This window comes from Geotrypetes seraphini, chromosome 1 (assembly GCF_902459505.1).
Source record: "Geotrypetes seraphini chromosome 1, aGeoSer1.1, whole genome shotgun sequence".
Classification (NCBI taxonomy): Eukaryota; Metazoa; Chordata; class Amphibia; order Gymnophiona; family Dermophiidae; genus Geotrypetes; species Geotrypetes seraphini.
The window spans coordinates 118,893,975-118,910,864 of record NC_047084.1 but is presented as its reverse complement, the minus strand read 5'-3'; the positions used below and the strand labels follow the sequence as shown (position 1 = coordinate 118,910,864).

The window sequence follows — 16,890 nt, the reverse complement described above, 5'->3', positions numbered from 1 at the left end:
GTGTTTTGAATGGTATTCATGCTTCAAAAGTGGTTGTGAATCGGTGGAAGATGATTCGTGAACTGGAAGACCATCAACATCAACTGATGGATAATCATATTGATCAAGTGAGGGTTCTTGTGTGCATTAATCAGCAATTAACTGTGAGAGAATTGGCAGAGGAATGCAATATCTCCATTAGTTCATGCCACAACATTATAAAAGAGAAGTTGGGGATTGCTCACTTTGTGGCAAAATTTGTTCCACAGTTGATGACCGACAACCAGAAGAAAACTGCATCATGATCTGTCAGAATCTTCTTGAGCAGGCAAATGAAGATGAAGATGAAACATTTCTTGATAAAGTGATAACTGGTGATGAGACATGGTTCTATGGTTATGACGTAGAAACCAAAGCTCAATCGTCTCATTGGAGAACCTAAACATCGCCAAGACTGAAAAAAGTATGGCAAGTTCGGTCGAACATCAAATGATGTTAAGTTTTTTGTTTTTTTACACTCGCAGCATTGTTCACTAAGAATTTCTGCCACAAGGACAAACTGTCAACCAAAATTACTATCTGAAAGTGCTGATATGACTCTGTGAGTGAAGGGGCCCAAACTCTGAAGGGAGCAATCATGGTTACTGCATCATGATAACGTGCCCACTCATACTGTCATCAAAAATTTGTGAATTTTGCTCAAAAAACGCGATGAAAATTCTTCCCCTGCGACCTTACTCTCCTGACTTGACCCTGCTGACTTCTTCTAGTTTCCCAAACTTAAATCCACGCTGAAAGGAAAGCGATTGGATACCATTGAAGACATAAACTAAAATTCAACACAGCAACTTATGGTGATTCCTGAAGATACGTTTAAGAACTATTTCCAGAAGTGGAAACAATGTTGGGAAAAGTGTACGCATATATGTAGGGAAGGGAGTACTTTGAAGGGGGCCCAATGGAATAAGTTGTAAGATTGTTTAATACATTTTTATAAAATCAGTCCTGGAACATTTTCTCCCACCTTTGAGGACTTCTCACTTGCGCAGAGTTATATCTTAGTTCGTTTTTAGTTCTTAATCCATGAGCTTCTGTATCAGGACCTTAGGGACCCCTGATGAAGACAGTATCGTCGAAACACGGACTGTGTTGGGTCCATACCCCCCAATGCCTTGGGTCCTAGATATTTTTATGTGGATTATTAAACTATGATTTTAATAAAGCCTGCATCTTGAACATCTCCTTCTCCACAAGTTTTTTGTTCTTGTCTTTTTTCCAATTTTGTGGAGTTTTAATGGGTCATCCTCTTGTTTGTATTTTTTTTTTTTAACAGACCTCGTATCATAGATGTTCTCTTGCTGCCATGCAGACGTCCACATATTCCTTGTTTTCCCCATTCCTAATTTGGACATTTAAGTTTATAAAATGGATGTTCATGCTGTATGTTTCCAGCACATGGACGTCCGTCTCACATGTCTTTTAGAATAGGCTTTATCCTGTTCTCTAATTCATGTGAGATGGACATTCATTTGTGATACTGACTTGGACATCCATATTTTGAGTTGGGTGTCATAAGAACATAAGAAATGCCGCTGCTGGGTCAGACCAGTGGTCCATCATACCCAGCAGTCTGCTCACGTGGCGGCCCTTTGGTCAAAGACCAGCACCCTAACTGAGACTAGCCCTACCATCATATGCCCTTGTTCAGCAGGAACTTGCCTAACTTTGCCTTGAATCCCTGGCGGGTGTTTTCCCCTGTGACAGACTTCTTAAAATGCCTATCTATGTATTTGTAAACATATATTTTAAATAGTTCGAGGGGAGCACGATAATGTGAAACTGGAAAGTTTATCAGTCTTAGATTCTTAGCTCTGCCCAACCACATAACTTACCCCTTCCCAATTCCAACTGATGTTAACTCGCTGTTATCAGCACCTCTTATTGTACACCGTCTTGAACTAGGTATGACAGGATATAAATAAAGCTATTATTATTTCTAAAGCTTCCAGCTGAAAATGAAGAGCTAACCTATTTTCAGTTGCAGAGACTGCAGTGCAGTAATTTGAGTCTCCATTTTTTCATTCTGTTGTTCCACACAATTAGTCTTTTTTCATGGTCTTCCAATTTAATTACCTCTTCCTCAGTGAATTCAGAAAACTGATCCAGATTGCCCTGAAGAGTGTTTTCCATCCTAGTAACTGCAAACCAAACATCCTTGAGAGAAATATCTTCAGTAAGATACTTCAATTCTGATACGAGGAAAAAGGGGTTACCTTCGAAAGCTAATCATAAACTACATTGTTACTCCAATAAAAAAGGTATTTTTTCCCTTTATATCTTTGTTTTATTTCTACATATTAAGACTGGACTAACATGGCTACCACATTTTTTTACTGAACAAGAATAGAAGAGCTAACAGGTGTTGAAAGTTCAGTAAAATAATTTTACTGGAAGTGGCAAAGGAACAGAGCCTTTGTTAGTAAAAGAACCAGGAGACGTTTCTCCCGTATTTTGTACTAATGGTAAGGTAGAAGCCCCACCTTCTTTCAAGGGCCACAAGAGGGTTGGAGGGATGAGGTTCATATGCCTAATGGTAATTATACTCATAGTTCCAGAAACAGAGGAAATTCTAGTGTGGCAAACGTTGATCCATTGGACCCTGTAGTTCAGAAGATTTCAAAGTTTCCCGATTTACAAGATTAGAGATTCCTGTTCCTCATAGCTTAAAAGGGACAGGGCATGTGCTCACAGCCACACACCAGCTCTCATGATGATGTCATTGCCGGCGTAGCTGACCTCCAGATACAGATACACAATTTTCCAATGACTCTCAGAGCTTCCAGAAATAGAGGAAGTAAAGCCCTCACAATTATGTCACTAGCGAGGTAGCTGACTTCCGAAGTGCCTGCAGTCGCACTAATGCACAACTTTCCATTGACTTGGCCCACTGTCTTTCCACTTCCCATTTTTCCAGCTCTTCCTTTGAGCATCTTCCCATATTACAGAAGTCAGTGTGATTAAAGGTCTAGAATTGTGAGTTTGGCTTTTGTGTCCAGTATGAAGTGAGTGTACAAGAATGAGGTTTTGCCTACCTTTCGGTCTGCTTTTTAATTAAGGAACACTCCAATCCATAGAGACCAGGAGAGCAAGTGAAGCCCACTCAGGAGCTGGACAACTGGAGGCTGGATTGTGCAAGTTAATTCCTGTTTGGAGAGACCTGTGAAGAGAGGGATATCAGAAAAAGGAAACTGATACTTTAAATCAGAAGGAGATAAATTTCCCCTGTACCTAAGAGACCCCTGATGCCAAGTGTTTAATTATAGTCTTAACAATAGCCTTCAATCCATAACCCTACTCTCCCCTCTGCCCTCCAACCCTTCAAGTTCAAGTTTCAAGTTTATTATAAATTTGATTGATCACTTATTCAAAATTCTAAGCGATGAACAAATCAGTAAAATTACAAAATTAAGGGGGCAACAAAACAAACAAAGAACTAAACCTTACGAAACATATTGAAGACTAACTTTACAAACATATTAAAACAAGAGGAAAGGATGGGAAAAGAAATACAAGTTGTTGATAGAAGAGAATACAATTATGGTAAATAACAATAGGAAGGGAGAGAACAATGAACCTCAGAGAAGTTATGGAATTGGAATGAAACTCCTAGTCAAGCTTTCTAATTATCAAATGCATCCTTAACTGTATCCTTGACCGCCTGTTTGTCTGTCTTGGCTGGTTAGATTGTAAGCTCTTTCAAGCAGGGACTGTCTCCTTTGTGACCGTACAGCACTGCGTATGTCTGGTAGCACTATAGAAATAATTAAGAGGAGTAGTAATTAATGCTGTAGAACCTCAAGATAGAAAGACTACAATGTTTGATTTGCACGTCTACAGTAGGACTTCCCCTGAGCTGTCTCTTCTCCAGGCTGAAGAGCCCTAGTGGCTTTAGCCTTTCCTCATAGGGAAGTCAACCCATCCCTTTGATCATTTTTGTCGCCCTTCTCTGTACCTTTTCTAATTCCGCTATATGTTTTTTGAGATACGGCGACCAGAATCGCAAACAGTATTCAAGGTGCGGCCGTACCATAGAGAGATACAAGCACATTATAACATTTTCATCTTTGTTTTCCATTCCTTTCCTGATAATTCTTAATATCCTATTTGCTTTCTTAGCCACCACCACACATTGGGCTGAGGCTTTCCATGTCTCCTCAATGATTGCCACCTAATGTGGAACCCTGCATCACATAACTATATTTCAACTTCCTCTTTCCTACATGCATTATCTGCCATTTTTATGCCATCTCCCACTCACTCAAGGCCTTGCAATTTTTCACAATCCTCTTGTGATTTAACAAAGGGAATAGGACTTGGGACTGGTATACCACTTTTTCAAGGAACACTGGCATTTAAATTTCACAGCAGAGAGAAAGCAAAGCCATGCATCTAGGGGGGGAGGGGGGGGTTGAAATCTAATCTGCACCAACCAGGAAAGGGGAACCAGGATGCCCTGGTGCCCATAGACAGAGGGATGGAGAGTGTATAGTACAAGGTTTAAGCAGCAGAAAAAGGATAGCATGTCTTTGTACAGGTCTCTGGTGAGCCTACAACTAGAATATTGAATCCAATCTCGGAAATGGTAGAGACAGTGAACAAGAAGTTCAGAAAAGGCCTCTCAAAATGGTTAGAGGAGATGAGCACAAGATAATAGTAACTAATGACATGGGGAGAAATTTGTCCCCCCCCCCCCACAGGAACTCAATTTTCCCGTCCCATTCCTTAACCCAGTGAGCCTTGAACACTTATGATTGTAAAGTGTTTGAGGCTTGTGAAGAACGGGTCACAAGAGTACATTCACGGGACAAACTTTGGTGGGAAATCCAAAATTGGTGGACATAGGGCGGTTTAAATTGCAGCATTTTCCGTATAGACCTAGCTTTTGCTTTGCAGGTGTGTGGCGGTTTTTGATCCGGTGGGTGTCACAGATAGGTTTCACTGGGAATGAGATGGGTTTTTAGAATATAGTACAATTTGATTTTGTTTGGAGTGATCTGTAAATTTGGTGGCACACAGGTTTTGGTGAGAGTCCGTTTGATGTATTAGGCGATGCTTTTGAGATCCATCAGTCAGGGATGGAGACGTAGGTCGTTAAGGAGCTGGGTTTGTAAAGAGGAAGGTTTTCACGGCCTTTCTGAAGTTCCATAGGCTGTTTAACGATCTGATGGATGAGGCGAGAGCTTGCAGGAATGGGGCAGGGACAGGAAAAAAACTTGCCAGGAAAAATGAGTTCCCACAGGGACAGGGAAAAATTTGTCCCCATGTGATTCTCTAAGTAACATGTCCCCAAACTCAGACACACTGACACATTCACAGACACAAAGAACTGGTAGATTGTTTGGCAGTGAGGTCTCCGTTTTCGTTCTATCTGCAGATTGCTCCCGGCCTGACCATGTCAAAAGTGTCTTGCTGTCCCCCAGCTCGACCCTAAACATGCCCCAGTCCTTCGGCTCTGCAGGAAGCCTCTCCTTCACTGGCAATCTCCCAGCCGCAGGGGTGTCAACCTGGCAAAGAAACAAGACTGTGGGAGCACCAAGAGAGAGTTCCTCGGCACCTCTTCCTGTGACTGAGAGGTCATGTTGGCCTGTCCGCCCCACCTTGCGCAATGAGCTGGATACCTTCTCTGTCCACTTCTACATCTTCTTTGGACCAAATATTCTGGTGCCTCCAAACCGTCCTGCTGTGTTTATCATCAACCTGCTGCCAGTACTGGACAGTGGGGGAGTGTTGAACCTGGAACTGAAACTGAATACGGTGAGGACACGCCTGCTGTTCTAGCCCCAGAAAACCAGCCCTCCCTCTCCCCCAACTCCAGGACTCCTCAGACTCCTGTCCCTGTCTCAGGGAATTCAACAACATCTCAGAGACTCCCCAGATCCATGCTGCCATCTCAGGAGCCTCCAGAACCTGGTGTTTATCTCAGAGTCCTTAGGTAGTGTCCCATCACAGAGAATCCCCTGGCCTCAGCCCTTGTATCAGGGAATCCCCAGACCCCAACCCTTATCTCAAGGAGTCCCTAGGCCCCAGCATCCATCTCAGGGAATCCTCTGGCTTCAGCCCTTGTCTCAGGGAATCCCCAGACCCTAGCCCTCATCTCAGAGAGTTCCCAAGCCTTAGTCTTCATCTCAGAAAGTTCCTAGACCCCCAGTTCTCATCTCATGGATCCCCAGACCCAAGCCCTCATCTCAGAGAGTCCCCTGGCCTCAGTCCTCATCTCAGAGAGTTCCTAGACCCCAGTTCTCATCTCGGGGATTCCCAGACTCCAGCCCTCATCTCAGAGAGTCCCCTGGCCTCAGTCCTCATCTCAGAGAGTTCCTAGACCCCAGTTCTCATCTCGGGAATTCCCAGACTCCAGCCCTCATCTCAGAGAGTCCCCTGGCCTCAGTCCTCATCTCAGAGAGTTCCTAGACCCCAGTTCTCATCTCGGGGATTCCCAGACTCCAGCCCTCATCTCAGAGAGTCCCCTGGCCTCAGTCCTCATCTCAGAGAGTTCCTAGACCCCAGTTCTCATCTCAGGGAGTCCCCAGACCCCAGCCCTCATCTCAGAGAGTTCCTAGACTGCAGTTCTCATCGCAGGGAGTCTTCAGGTCCCAGCCCTCATCACAGGGAATCCAAGCCCTTCCCTTATCCAATGTCTGTGTCCCAGTGATTTTCAGCTGAATTTATGAAGACAGAACTGAGGTTTTCCTTTATCTTTTTATTTCTTTTTACATTCAGTCTTCGGTGAAGGGCGAGAATGTGACCGTTGTAGGTTGCCTGAACCACGGAGTTCCTCTGGTTTCAGAAGACAACTTAACAGTCAACTGTGAAACAGGTAAATTGAGACCCATCAGTGAGAGAGGTGTCATATATGGAGCCAGGAATTAAGTGAGAATTAACCCAAACTACTGTCCATTGTCTCTCTCAGTCCTCTCAGAACAGTGCAGGAGAGCTGATTAGGGGGGGAGCTCACAGCAGGAGAAGTGGTATAGAAGTGCTAGGAGCAGTGAAGCTCTTAACTCCTAGTGTCCTAGCTCTAGCTGGAAAGGCTTCTAGCCTTGACCCTGGGGTAAGATTCTCTTAGCAATGATATTTGCTGCACAACACCATATGTGATTTATCTCTGACATCGATAGATTGTCCCTTTCTACAGGGGCCCATCTAGTCTGTCTATCCTTGCTATCTACTATCCCCTCCTTTCCCTTAGAGGTCCAATGTACTTGTCCCAAGCTTTCTTGAATTCAGATACCCTTCTTGTCTCCGTCATCTCTACCAGGAGGCCATTCCAGGCATTCACCACCCTTTCCATGAAAAAATATTTCCTGAGGTTACTTCATCCTATTCCCCCACATTCTAGAGCAGGGGTGTCCAACCTTATGGCTTCCCTGGGCCGCATTGGCCCAAAAAAATGTTTCTGGGGCCTCACAAACGTGCAAATGCTGCAGCAAGACAGAGGAGGGTGCCGGCAAGATGGTAAACACCCAGAGGCAGCGGAGGAAAACACTGCATCGCCCTCGACCGGGGCCGCACAAAATACTTCATTGGCCCGCAGGTTGGACAGCCCTGTTCTAAAGTTTCCTATCAATTGAAAGAGACTTGCCTCATGCATAGAAACAGAAATAAAGAAATAAATTGAAGGACCTATCTACTAAGTCTGTGAAAGACAAGGCCCCTGTGGCCTCCCCCGTTCTGACTACAATATATATATCATTAGCAGAGCCATTAAAGGGGCTCCTTCCTAACAGTCTCTTTACTGCCAGAAATGATGTCAAGTGAGAGAATTCCCAAAAAACCTACTTATGTGACTGATAATGGAAAGAACATTTGCAAGTAAACTGCAAGTCATGGCGGGTCCTTTATATGCTGAAAGGGCAGGTCTTCTACTTGTTTCTGCAGGCATGGGTCAGAGTCTATTCATGTTCCCTTCCTTTTTCACTTGTGCCTTCTCTTCCCAGAATCCCTGGCTGGCTTCCTGTTGTCTGTTAATGCCACAGCGAACCTCACCAGGTTGCGGATCCCGTACCCTCAGACTGGGAGCTGGTACCTCAGCCTGCGTTCCCTCTGTGCCACAGAACACAGGTAATGAGACTCACAGATTGCTACATAGAGAGAGCTCTTAGGCAACCTGAAGATGGCAAGGCTTGATAAGAATATAAGAATAGTCTTAGTGGGTCATACCAATGGTCCATCTAGCCTAGTATCCTGTCCTCATAAGTACCTGGCAAAAATCCAAATACTGGCAGCATTCCATTCCATCGATCCAGGGCAAGCAGTGGCTTCCCCCATGTCTGTCTCAACAGCAGACTGTGGACTTTTCCTCTTGTCTAAACCTTTTTTAAAACCAGTTACATTAACTGCTCTTACCACATCCTCTGGCCTCCTTGTAGGCCTTTTTTTTTTTTTTTTTACCTAAACCATCTGGTTTTTGACAGGCACTTGTGACTTGGAGTAGCCACTGTCACCTTAAATGGTGAGACCTTAGCTAGGACTGCAACAGAACGGGATTTGGGAGTGACTATTAGTGCGGATATGAAAGCTGCCAATAAGGTGGAGAAGGCTTCATCTAAGGCAAGACAAATGTTAGGTTGCATCCGCAGAACTTTCATCAGCCGGAAGCCTGAAGTCATCATGCCGTTGTACAGAACCATGGTGAGACCGCATCTGGAATACTGCATGCAATTCTGGAGGCCACATTACCGTAAAGATGTGCTAAGAGCAGAGTCGGTTCAGCGGATGGCCACCAAGATGGTCTCGGGGCTCAAGGATCTCTCATATGAAGAGAGGCTGAACAAATTGCGGCTCTACTCTCTCGAGGAACGTAGGGAGAGGGGAGACATGATTGAGACGTTCAAATATATCACCAGATGTATCGAGGTGGAAGAAGATATTTTCCTTCTCCAAGGACCCTCAGCCACAAGAGGGCATCTGCTTAAACTCAGGGGAGGGAAATTTCATGGCGACACCAAAAAGTATTTCTTCACCGAAAGAGTGGTTGATCATTGGAACAAGCTTCCGATACAGGTGATTGAGGCCAGCAGCGTGCCAGATTTTAAGCATAGAAGGGATACCCATGTGGGATCCCTGAGAAGGTGGAGTTAAGTATGGGTCATTTGGGGCGTTTCTAGAGCAGACTTAGGGGGTGGGTCTGTGGAGTGGGCAGACTTGATGGGCTATGGCCCTTATCTGCTGTCATTTTTCTATGTTTCTATGAAGCAGAATACTGGGCTACATGGACCATCGGTCTGAGCCACTATGGCTGTTCTTATGAGACATGGCCTGAGATGGATTAAAGCTGAGCTCAGTGGTTACGTATTGTCTGGATGTCTCTAGTGCTGTCACCAGAAGTCAGAGCAAAGAGACATCCGGTGTGATAATTCAGATTTATTGAGGAATTAAGGTCTGATGACATGAGAGCTGTAGCAGCATAAGTGGACAAAGTCTGACCATGGTGTTTTATCTCTGGTGAATCCTGTCCCACTGGGACTCACGACCATTCATAACTCCCCAGTTCTTAGGCGAAAAATTCTGCAAACTGAGTATGGCCTTAATTGGAGCCTTTTGGAGCTCTGGATTTCAAGTTCTTCAAACCAGTCTTTTCCACAAAGCTGGTACTCTATCTACTCTGAAGAAAAGGTCATCTCTGCTGGGACTGTGTTACAGCACAAAGGCAAAATCCATTTGGTAGTGTTGATGCAAACACATCATGATTACAATGGTGATCAATGAATGCACCAAAGACGGTCTCACTGTTGGCTGAGCTTAAAATTGTTAACCATCCAGCTACATGACTGTCAGAAGGCACCACATGGTCCCGTCTTGTGACTGACTAATAAAGCATCTATCAAGCTCACTGCTGTGATGTTCACATTTTCCTTCTGACACTCATATAGATCGATGGTAGACAATTTTAAATTCTGTGAATGATATGGGGGGGGGGGGGAAGTAGCTGATTCCACAATACTACACAGAAGGGTTTTTGTCTAACTATCATGATACTCACTTGGATATAATCCAATCCAATCCAATCCCCAAATTTATATACCAGATCATCCCTGTAAAAAGGGCTCGACTCGGTTTACAAATAGAATCTAAGCAAAAAGGAAATGAATTTAGTAAAAGGTTAAAATTCAACTGAAGTGGGAACTGAGCAATCAATTAATGACTCCTGAAACAATAAAGTTTTCAGAGATTTTCAAAAATATTGAAGAGAGAAAGAAGTTCTAATATCGAAAGGAAGTCCAAACACCATCTTTCAAACATCTTAGGGTTGCACTCATATCTTGAGATAATCAGAATTATCAGTTCATTCCAGAAAAAGATAAGCTGCCCAATATTCTGCACTAATTAGCTGACCAGTTAACTAGCATTTGGTTGGCTAGCCATTAATATTCAGCTACAACTTGGCCAGCTATATCGCATGAAAGCTGCCAATTGTAAGTGCTGACTGGCCAAGGTTAGTGGCCAAATCTGGCCACGGAAAAAGCAGGTCTATCTTTGGCCGCTATAACTTAGCCAGCCAGCACTTAAAATTGACTTAGCCAGCTAAGTTGGATAAATTCTTTGACAAAAAGTGTTTTTTTAGTCTGCGTATGTTGAGGAAAGTTAGATCATTATACCATCAAGAACATTTTTCAATGTTGGTACAATCCACTGTGCTTGCCCAGCTAGACTACATTACATTACAGATTTCTATTCCGCCATTACCTTTCGGTTCAAAGCGGATTACAAAAAGAGTTATGGAAGGAGGGTTACAACGTTAGATCAGAGAAGGTTTCCAAGAGAGGGAAAAGTAGGATCTGAGGTTAGGGAGGGGATGGTAAGAGGGGGGTTAAGCTTTATCATGGTATTAAGCTTTATTAAGGGATTTCTTGAAGAGTATTTTATCTGGGCATTAAGCAGGGCAGTCTAAAACAACTTCAGTTCAAACAAAACACTGCAGCTAAGCTCATCTTTGGGAAACAAAAGTATGATCATGTGTCCCCTCTTTTGAGAAAGATTCACTGGCTCCCAATCCATTTTAGAATCCAGTTTAAACGCGCAAGCATAGTCTTCAAGCTTCTGTATGGAATATTTGACTCTTTAGTCCCCTTATGTTGGAATATCTCTAGATCTTGTCAGTGGCGTACCAAGGGGGAGGCGGGGGGGGGGGGGGGGGGAACGTCCGTCCCGGGTGGACGCTCCAAGGGGGTGCACAGCCGGCCGGATTTGGAACCTCCCACGCTGCTTCAAACCGCACTTCAGCGCGGCTGCCTTACTTAGAGCAGAGTCGGCAGCCGCGCTGAAGTGAAGAAGGTCCCACAATGACTGAGAAAGAAAGGAGGTCAGGGTGGCATGAAAGGGTGTGGAGGGTGACAAAGGGGGGTCAGAGTGCTATGGAAACATGGTAAAGGGTGACAGGGGGGTCAGGGTGCTATGGAAACATGGTGAAGAGTGACAAAGGGGGGTCAGGGTGCTATGGAAACATGGTAAAGGGTTACAAAGCGGGGTCAGGGTGCTATGAAAACACGGTGAAGGGTGACAAAGGGGGTCAGGGTGGTTTGGATGCGTGGTGGAGGGAGAGAAAGGGGCAGATGCTGAAGGAATTGCAGGGAAAGAGACATAAGGGGGAACGATACTGCATGAAATTGGGTTGTAGAGAGCGAAAGGGGGCAGATGCTGATGGAAGTGGGAGAAAGAGAGAGAGGGTCAGATAATGGAAGTGGGGAGAAGGGGCAGATGATGGAACTGGGGGAGAGAAGAGGGCAGATGATGGAAGGAGGGGGGAAAGAGAGAAGGGGCAGATGATGGAAGTGGAGAGAAGGAGAGAGAAGAGGGCAGATGATGGAAGTGGGGGGAAAGAGAGAGAAGGGGCAGATGATGGAAGTGGGGAGAGAGAAGAGGGCACATGAAAGGAGAAAAGGATTGAGTTAGGGAAATACTGGAGGGGGTGAGGGAAAGAGGTGGTGAGCGGAAACATGGTAAAGGGCGCCAGAAGACGTATGAGGAGAGACTGGAAGCCCTGAATATGTATACCCTAGAGGAAAGGAGAGACAGGGGAGATATGATTCAGACGTTCAAATACTTGAAGGGTATTAACGTAGAACAAAATCTTTTCCAGAGAAAGGAAAATGGTAAAACCAGAGGACATAATTTGAGGTTGAGGGGTGGTAGATTCAGGGGCAATGTTAGGAAATTCTACTTTACGGAGAGGGTGGTGGATGCCTGGAATGCGCTCCCGAGAGAGGTGGTGGAGAGTAAAACTGTGACTGAGTTCAAAGAAGCGTGGGATGAACACAGAAGATTCAGAATCAGAAAATAATATTAAAGATTGAACTAGGCCAGTTACTGGGCAGACTTGTACGGTCTGTGTCTGTGTATGGCCGTTTGGTGGAGGATGGGCTGGGGAGGGCTTCAATGGCTGGGAGGGTGTAGATGGGCTGGAGTAAGTCTTAACAGAAATTTTGGCAGTTGGAACCCAAGCACAGTACCGGGTAAAGCTAAAAAATTAAAAAATTAAAAAATTAAAAAATTTAAATTGAATCAGGTTGGGCAGACTAGATGGACCATGCGGGTCTTTATCTGCCGTCATCTACTATGTTACTATATGTTACTATGAAATTGATGAGAGGGTAGTAAGAACGTAATCTAGATGGATGCAGAAAATAAATTGAAAAGGAAAATGAGGGAAGAAAGGGATTGCAGAAGAGAGGTGTGGGAGAGGGAATGAGAGGAGAGAGATGCCAGACCAATGAGGTGAAAGGAAAGATGGAAAGGGGAGGCATACAGTTTCTGGAAGGGGCATTGAAGGAGAGAAGATGCCTTATAGGGGAAGAGAGATGGCATACAGTGGATGGAAGGAAGAGAGTAACAAGAAGATGAGGAAAGCAGAAACCAGAGAAGACAAAGGTAGAAAAAAATTTTCTATTTATTTATTGCTTTAGGAGACATATGTCACTGTTTCTGTGGTGTTGCACTGTATGCAGAGTCCAGTTTCTTGCTGGTTCAATTTAACCTTTGTCAATGGATTTCTATTTTATCCCCCCTTTTACAAAACTGTGGAGCGTCTTTTAGCGCCAGCCGTGGTGGTAACAGCTCTGATGCCCAGAATTCTATGAGCGTCAGGGCTGTTACCACCGTGGCTAAAATCCACACTACAGTTTTGTAAAAGGGGGAGGGGTTAGTTTGTGATGACATATTCCATACTAGGCGAAGGTGTTTTCTGTGTTCTCTGTGTTCGAAAGACATGGTTTTCTGTTAGGATTGACGGTGTAGGATTGATCTGTACTAGTCTGGCTTGTTTAGTTTTACAATTACATTACATTACATTAGTTCTATTCCGCTTGTGTCTGGGTGTATTGATGTTGTACTGCTCACTGCATATGTAAGATGCTGCCTTTTCCTAGGTACTCATGTGTGACGTGTGGATTGTTACTAAAAATCATGTTTTTCGTACAGATGGAGGGGGGGGGTGTGCCAAAAAATGATGGGCCACGGATGTCACATATGCTAGGAACGCCACTGGATCTTGTCATTTGAGGAATACACAGAGATATAAGCTATCTTTCCCTTCCTTTAAGGACATAAGAACATAAGAAGTTGCCTCCGATTGGTCAGACCCAAGGTCCATCGTGCCCAGCAGTCCGCACCCGCGGCGGCCCATCAGGCCCATGACCTGTAATGTGATCCTTCTCTAATCCCTTTTATCTTTCTATCCATACTCTGTCTAAAACCTATCTCTACCTCTATCTGTATCCTTCAATCCCCCTATCGTTCAGGAATTTATCCAATCCTTCCTTGAACCCCCGTAGTGTACTCTGTCCTATCACAACCTCCGGAAGTGCATTCCAGGTGTCCACCACCCTCTGTGTAAAAAAGAACTTCCTAGCATTGGTTCTAAAATTGTCCCCTTTCAGCTTCTCTGAGTGCCCCCTTGTGCTTGTGGTTCCCAATAATCTGAAGAATCTGTCCCTTTCCACCCTCTCTATGCCCTTCATGATCTTGAAAGTCTCTATCATGTCTCCTCTGAGTCTCCTCTTTTCAAGGGAGAAGAGCCCCAGCCTTCCCAACCTGTCTGCGTATGAAAGGTTCTCCATACCTTTTATCAATTTCGTCGCTCTTCTCTGGAATTAAATCTGCTGGGAAGCTTAGTTAATCTTTTGACTTCAAGTTGGTAGACTTCCTGACTCTATTAGACTGATAGGCCAGCTACATCTATTTCGTAAAATCCTTAAAACTTTGCTGTTCTCGCAATATTTAAACGGTTCAATTACAGGATCAACGAAATGATAATACTATAGCTCTTACTTCTCTGTTCCTCTTTTTATGTACTCTAGTCTTAATTATATGTGAACCAAGTCGAGCTCTACTGGGTGATGATCCGGTATATAAACTGAAGATTAGATTAGCTGTCCAAAAATAGCCTAGATATTCAATGCCAATCACCAGAAATGGGCCAGCATTGGATATCGGTGGTTAGCGCCAACTGCGGGAGTTAGCCAGCCTGCCTCCCGCGGTCTGAATATCAGCCCCTAGATCACTTATGGTGTTCTTTAGATCATTAAAAATCATTTGAGTGGAGGCATAGCCAAGTGCAGGGGTGGGCAACTCCAGTCCTCGATGGCTGGAATCTAGTTGGGTTTTCAGGATTTCCCCAATGAATATGCATTGAAAGCAGTGCATGCAAATAGATCTCATGCATATTCATTGGGGAAATCCTGAAAACCTGACTGGATTCCGGCCCTCGAGGCCCAGAGTTGCCCACCCCTGGCCTAGTGACTAGAGCTGAGGGTTGAGAACCATGTGATCCAAGGTTCAACTTTGCTTCTTTCACCAAGACCTCCATTGCCATGCACTGGGTCGTTCAGAGCCAGAACAGTTTTTAAGGCAAATGTGATGAGAGTTAGTCATAGCTGGGACAGTTCTTATAGTGTCCTTAGCAAAAGACACCATCAGCCATGGAAGCTCCCCCTGCAATGTGTGTGGTGAAAGTAGGGTTACCAGGTTTTTCCAAAGGAAAATCTGGACCCATGGCCACGCCCCACCCAGTTCCCCCAATGGATCTCCGTTTATTGCGTCTGCACTGCAGTGAGTTTCAGCCATGGTTAGGGTTACCAGATTTTCCATCTAGTAAAAGAGGATGCATGACCCCACCAGTGCTCCCTCTAAGCGGGCGGGTGTTGTGAGCAAACTTTTTTCACTGTGAGCTAAAAATATCGGGCGCCAGCAAGTTATGAGCCAACTCGCCCGATTCTCCTCTCGCCGCCCTGCCATCTGCCGTACGCCTCTTCCGATCGCCCCCCTCCCTGCTCGCACCCCCACCCCGACGTCCGATTCCTCCCCCAGCCTCCCCTTACCTTTGCGACGCGTTACATGGACTGCCAGCTCGCCTGCCTGCAAGCACGTGTGTGCGCTGTGACGAGAAACTTGTGCGCTGCGATGTAATAGTTTGTGCGCCAGCGCACGCCAGCGCAGCTTAGCGGGAACACTGGACCCCACCCTCTCCCACCCTGTTCCGCCTCCGGGTCCGTCTCTTTCTGCCCCCCAAAACCAGCCCCACACAAACCTCGTCTCTTCAGGCCGGGGTTGCAGTACATCCATGCATGTACAGAGGCACTCCAGCCACAGCCCCGAACTCACCAGCTTTTCAAAAGAGGACATGTCCGAGGAAATTCAGACATCTGGTAGCCCTCAGTCATGGCAAGTCAAAGAAAGGCAAGCGAAAGGTCATAAAATAACCAAGGAGTACATTTCTTAGCATGAAAAAGTCCAAGTACGTTTACTTGATGATATCACAGAATGAATGTCCCAACTACGATACCAGTTTCGGCTATCTGGAATGCCTTCTTCAGGGGACTAGACAAGTAAACCGGTACAGGCTCATAAACGAGCGTAATCGGACATCTCGCTTGCCTTTCTTTGTTTGCTTGGCAGAGATTTGAGGCAAGTTTTCTTCCCTTTTCTGGTCAGCTCCTACAGCAGGGGTGCCCACACGTTTTTGGCTTGCGAGCTACTTTTAAAACGACCAAGTCAAAATGATCTACCAACAATAAAATTTTTTAAAAACACAAAGCACACTGTACGCAGAGAAAATGTTAATTATCATTTATATTTATATTTTTTTCCAGAGGTCAAGGCAGATGACTCTATGCAATGTCATCTCAGTAACAACTATACATAAATAGACAAATATACTCCCTCCCCTTTTACTAAACTGTGATAGCGGTTTTTAGCACAGGGAGTTGTGCTGAATGCCCCGCGCTCATAGGCTCCCTACGCTAAAAAACCGCTATCGTGGTTTAGTAAAAGGAGGCCATAGTGCAAAAAATAGACAGCAGATATAAATTCGGACACATTTTGATCACTAAATTTAAAATAAAATCATTTTTCCAACCTTCTTCTGTCTGTAAATCCAATATTTCTTTATTTCTGCCTCCTGCATGCTTACTCTTCTCCAGACCTCAATCCATTCCCCAACCAACATCTCTCTCTCTCCCTTCACGAGTCCAATGTTTTCTTCCTCTCTCCTTGCCCCCTCCCCTTTCTTTCTTTCTCTCTCTTTCTCTCCCTGCCCCCTTCTTTCTCTCTTTCTTTCTCTCTCCCTGCCCCCTTCTTTCTCTCTTTCTTTCTCTCTCCCTGCCCCCTTTCTTTCTTTGTTTATCTTTCTTTCTCTCTCCCTGCCCCCCCCCCCAAGCCACTGCCGCTAATTTCTCCCTGCTTCCCCGACACCAGGCCAGGCGCGTACAAGTGCCGGGCCCACAATCCTTCCCCTCCCCCGATGTCAATTCTGACATCAGAGAGGAAGTTCCAGGCCAGCCAAGCAGTGATTGGCTGGCCTAGAACTTCCTCTCTGACGTCAGAATTGAGGCGTCGGGGAAGCAGGAAGAACAGAATACA

The 16,890-nt window shown here is 45.0% G+C and overlaps 1 protein-coding gene across 1 annotated transcript in view; it reads left to right on the top strand.

Annotated features, from left to right (window-relative positions):
* The first annotated feature begins 2,164 nt into the window (after positions 1-2,164).
* The window catches only part of TMEM8B (transmembrane protein 8B), a 34,025-nt gene continuing 19,299 nt past the window's right edge, over positions 2,165-16,890 (top strand). The window contains exons 1-4 of the mRNA XM_033929251.1: positions 2,165-2,297; positions 5,414-5,793; positions 6,757-6,853; positions 7,974-8,097. Of these exons, the coding sequence (XP_033785142.1) occupies positions 5,473-5,793; positions 6,757-6,853; positions 7,974-8,097 (542 nt within the window). The 5' untranslated portion in view covers positions 2,165-2,297; positions 5,414-5,472. The remainder of the gene's footprint in view (positions 2,298-5,413; positions 5,794-6,756; positions 6,854-7,973; positions 8,098-16,890) is intronic.